Here is a 4349-nt window from a genome sequence, read left to right on the forward strand (position 1 = left end):
CATCTTGAATCTATTTTTTTTTTTTTTTTTTTTTTTTTTTATAAAGAAGGGAAATAACGGGTCCAACCGAAGCAAGCATATTATACGCACGCCCGAGACTAAGAATAAAGCTGTTCCTGGCATCTCAACAACATCGGACGAACCGCTGCAATTGCGCTCTCTCTCTGTTGCTGGGGAGAGCCCATCTCGTGCGACAACCGGCCGACGACCCAGAAGCTAGGATGCCCAACCGTTTCCTCGACTTCGTCTCCTTTTAACTAAACCTTCTCTTCATTTACCACTGTTATCTTGTTCTTCACCATCACCGGCTTCAATCAGAATCATGTCCTTTTTCCGGCAACAGCCTCTTATTCACCTCCCCGGCCTGCCCAGCTCCGGTACCTGCGGTCCAACACAAAAGAACTTCAACAAACCCTCATCTCCCTCGACGTCACCGCCATCATCAAAGTCAATCCTCAACCCTTTGCTCAACTTTGTAAAACACCCTGGCGATATTATCCGGGATTTCACAATCGACGAGGCAGGCAAGCAGAGGCTGGTTCTTCAAGCTCGCCTTAAGAATGTGAGTTGTCTCCCCTCCTTCATCTCTCGCGCTTTATCTCCCTCCATCCAGGTCGCCATGCTGTTTTCTCATGCAAGGAAAGCATGGGTGTCTTGGCATTACATGTGCATGGCGATGACGATGATGATGAACGTGGGTTCCCTCGGTTGATAATTGGTATCTGACCCACTTTTTATTTGCACAGGCAAAAATTCACTCCGACTGGATCGAAGCCGCTACGTTACTCGACGAGCTCGATGGAAACAACCGGTGGAAATCCGAGTCGGAATCCTCGGAATATGATGCCAACCAAGTTAAAGCTCGTCTCGACCAGTTGGAGGACGCCAGGATCAGTGGCGATATCGGAAGAATGTTGTTCCTCATTCGCACGACCCTTACTAGACACCTTGGTGGCATGGGAAATGTTGAGGTACGATATTAAAGTCATGCAGGACAACAAGATAAGGTTGCATTTTTGAGTTATACTGATATCAAAGGTAGCTTTACCGCCATTCCTACGCGGGAACCAAATACCTGATCGAATCGTACATCGAGACTGCCCTTGCAACCCTCGATGCGCTGGTCAATGCCCCCTCCATGGACCCACACCTCTCCCCTAGGAAAATTCTTGAATCTCTCGTCGCTACACGTCAGTCATTCGGACGAACAGCACTTCTACTCTCTGGTGGGGCGACATTTGGAATGAATCACATCGGCGTCCTAAAAGCTCTATGGGAAGCCGATCTTCTGCCACGAATCATCTCAGGTGCTTCGGCCGGCGCAATCGTTGCAGCTGTTCTGTGCGTCAGAACCGATAATGAAATCCCTCACACCCTCGAAAATTTCCCCTACGGTGAACTCGATGTATTTGACTATGCTCTCGAGCCGGAAGGTGTAATGGCGAGAGTCGGGAGGATGATCAAAATGGGCGCTTGGATGGATATTGCGAACCTGACAAGAGTGATGAGGAACTTGTTGGGAGATATCACATTCCAGGAAGCGTACAATCGCACGCGAAGGATATTGAACATCTGTGTCTCGCCAGCTAGTATCTACGAGCTGCCGCAACTGCTAAATTACTTGACCGCCCCGAATGTGCTAATTTGGTCTGCTGTGTGAGTACCCCCAACTCTTAGCTATTGTTTTCCTCCTCGAATGTCTTTTGGGCCAATTTTACTAACAAATATATAGGGCTGCCTCATGTTCACTTCCGTTACTGTTCACACCAGCCTCGGTTCTCGCGAAGAATCCTAAGACCGGCATTGCAGAACCTTGGAATGCGTCCCCTCAAAAATGGATCGACGGCTCTGTAGATAACGACTTACCAATGACGAGGCTCGCAGAGATGTTTAACGTCAACCATTTTATCGTCTCTCAAGTAAACCCACATGTGGTCCCATTCCTAGAAAAAGAACCAATTAAACCAATCAACCCACAAGGCAGCAATGGCTCCGGCGAGTCCGGCGGTTACGAAGCTTGGAAGTCAACATTTGTTTCTCTGGCTATGGGGGAGGCCCTTCACAGAATAAACCTCCTAACGGAAATGGGCATTTTCCCCACATCCCTAACCAAAGCAAAGTCAATACTGTCCCAGAAATATGCAGGCGATATTACCATCTTCCCAGAGGTACCGCTGGTTGATCTGCAGAAGCTGATCAAAAACCCCACCCCGGAATTTATGATCGAGGCCGGTCTAAGAGGAGAAAGAGCTACTTGGCCGAGATTAAGCAGAATCAAAAACTGCTGCGCGATCGAACTGGCTTTGGATAGATGTATTCACCAACTACGCACAAAAGTGGTTTTTAGCGGCTCTCAAGTCGACCTTCGACTCAACAACTTCAACGTCAGCAATGGCGAGAGAAATGAAGAGTCGCAGAATACATCGAATATATCGCGGAAACGGCCTATGACTGGCGACCCCGCTGAGCTTGCGAGTTTTGTACCACCGCCTCCAAGACCTGTGCTTCCCACAATATCGGTTGATGGGAATAGACTTAGTTATCCACCTGTCACCACGCGCGGTAGATCGCATAGCACAGGCCCACCACAGCTCCCTCAATTCTCCCCGTTAATAACTCGAAATTTAGCTCCTGGGAAAAGCTACTTCGAGAATCCGGTTCACGCCTCTCCAAACTCTTCTAGAACGCTGCACAACATGAATGCTGCGAAGATGGTGACCCCGAAGTCTCCAAAACCTCCCTCTATTCTACCTATCTCAAACAAAAATGGCGCCAATTTAAGCGTCGGCAGCCCATATATCACCAGGCAAACTACCGATGAAGGGATAGGCTTCGCGTTAAGGCGAACAGGCAGTCGGTACCGCCTAGTCCGCCAAACGCCGTCCTCTGAGCTCGACCCGGCAGACGCCGAAGACGAATCTGCTGCAATAGCGGGAAGCAGTGAAGATGAAGATGCCTTTCAACTTCCCGATCCCCTCGACGACCACGAAATCGTTGATCTAGACCGAACACCTACTTCGTCTTCGTCAAGTTCTATCAATCTAGTATTATCATCTGGCGAAACAAGTCAGACTAGTCAAACTACAAATCAACCGTTGTCACTTCAACGGCGACCATTTATCAGTAGGAGTACGACAGCGTTACCATTGTACCATACAAATACACATGCACACGCAACCAACCCCAACAGTGACGAGGCAAACTCGTCTAGACTAATGAACACCAGCAGCAACGATGACCCAAGACAGGATAATGAAAGTTGACTAGCTTTGGTTGATCTATCTTTCTTCTGAGACAATTTCTTTTCTTTATACGAATAGTTTTTAGCATATTGGTATTATTGGCGTTATTTATCTGTCTTTTACTTGGCGTTTCTATTGATGACGTTGGAGACGTTTCGGTATATATGTTACGATAGCGGGGGGTGCATGGCTGCATGGATAGCATAGTATAGTAGAACAGGTCTTTTATTGTGCAATAGAGATATGAGCGGGGCGATTAGAGGATGCATTTTAATATTCATAGACCTTGTATTTCCTTTTTTGCATTGCATATCCGGTTCTATACCCTTCTTTTTATTTCATGGAAATTATAAATAAACATATAATCAAGACCCCTAATATCCCGGCCCTTGAAATCTTCCTTGGGGGGCGGACTATGAAAGCAAAGATTCATCCAACCCGAACCTGGAGCCTGATGCTTGGATAGTCCGTATGACCGTCTGTCAAATCCGGCACTACCCAAAACCTTACTGGGTATTCGTATGCCACCGAATCATCCCTAGCCGATCCTTTCAAGAAAGTTTCTATCTCGTCTAAGGCGTCTGTTAAAACTTTTCTGATAGAAATATCAGAAGTAAGATCTAAGAAACCAGTGCTGGAATTGGTAGTGACAAAGTCCTTCTGGTGTTCCCGAAAAGTGAATGTGATTCTGTATAAACGGTAAATCTTTTTGAAGGTGGTGCTATTATTAATATGGTTTGGTGATAAACACGGGGGGAGGAATAATGGTTCGGAGAGGAAAGGATGAGACCCTGGAAGTGGGATATACGACTCAATAGAAGAAAGATTTTGTGGATTGGGATTTTCAACGGTAACTTCGAATGAATGTGGTATTTTGGTTATTGTTCGATTCGGATCATTAGTGGTGGGTGGGATGGTCATTGATGAAATGAGAAACATGATGCTTTTGCTATCGGCATTAGAAGATGAATAGTGATAGTGGTGGAGGAGTTTGTGGATTTGAAGCGAGGAGGAGGAGGAGGAGGAGGAGGAGGAGGAGGAGGAGGAGGAGGAGGAGGAGGAGGAGGAGGAGGAGGAGGAGGGAGGGGAGGTAGTTGGCCTACCGTT

The 4349-nt window shown here is 47.1% G+C and overlaps 1 protein-coding gene across 1 annotated transcript; it reads left to right on the plus strand.

Moving 5' to 3' along the window:
- Nucleotides 1-322: 322 nt before the first annotated feature.
- On the plus strand, nt 323-3263 carry AOL_s00004g34 (uncharacterized protein; the record flags this gene model as incomplete). The annotated part of the gene is made up of 4 exons (XM_011118684.1): nt 323-562; nt 747-971; nt 1043-1656; nt 1733-3263. 4 exons carry the CDS (start codon nt 323-325, stop codon nt 3261-3263), a joined length of 2610 nt encoding a protein of 869 aa, XP_011116986.1.
- Nucleotides 3264-4349: the final 1086 nt, after the last annotated feature.

This window comes from Orbilia oligospora (assembly GCF_000225545.1).
Source record: "Orbilia oligospora ATCC 24927 unplaced genomic scaffold scaffold00004, whole genome shotgun sequence".
NCBI lineage: Eukaryota > Fungi > Ascomycota > Orbiliomycetes > Orbiliales > Orbiliaceae > Orbilia > Orbilia oligospora.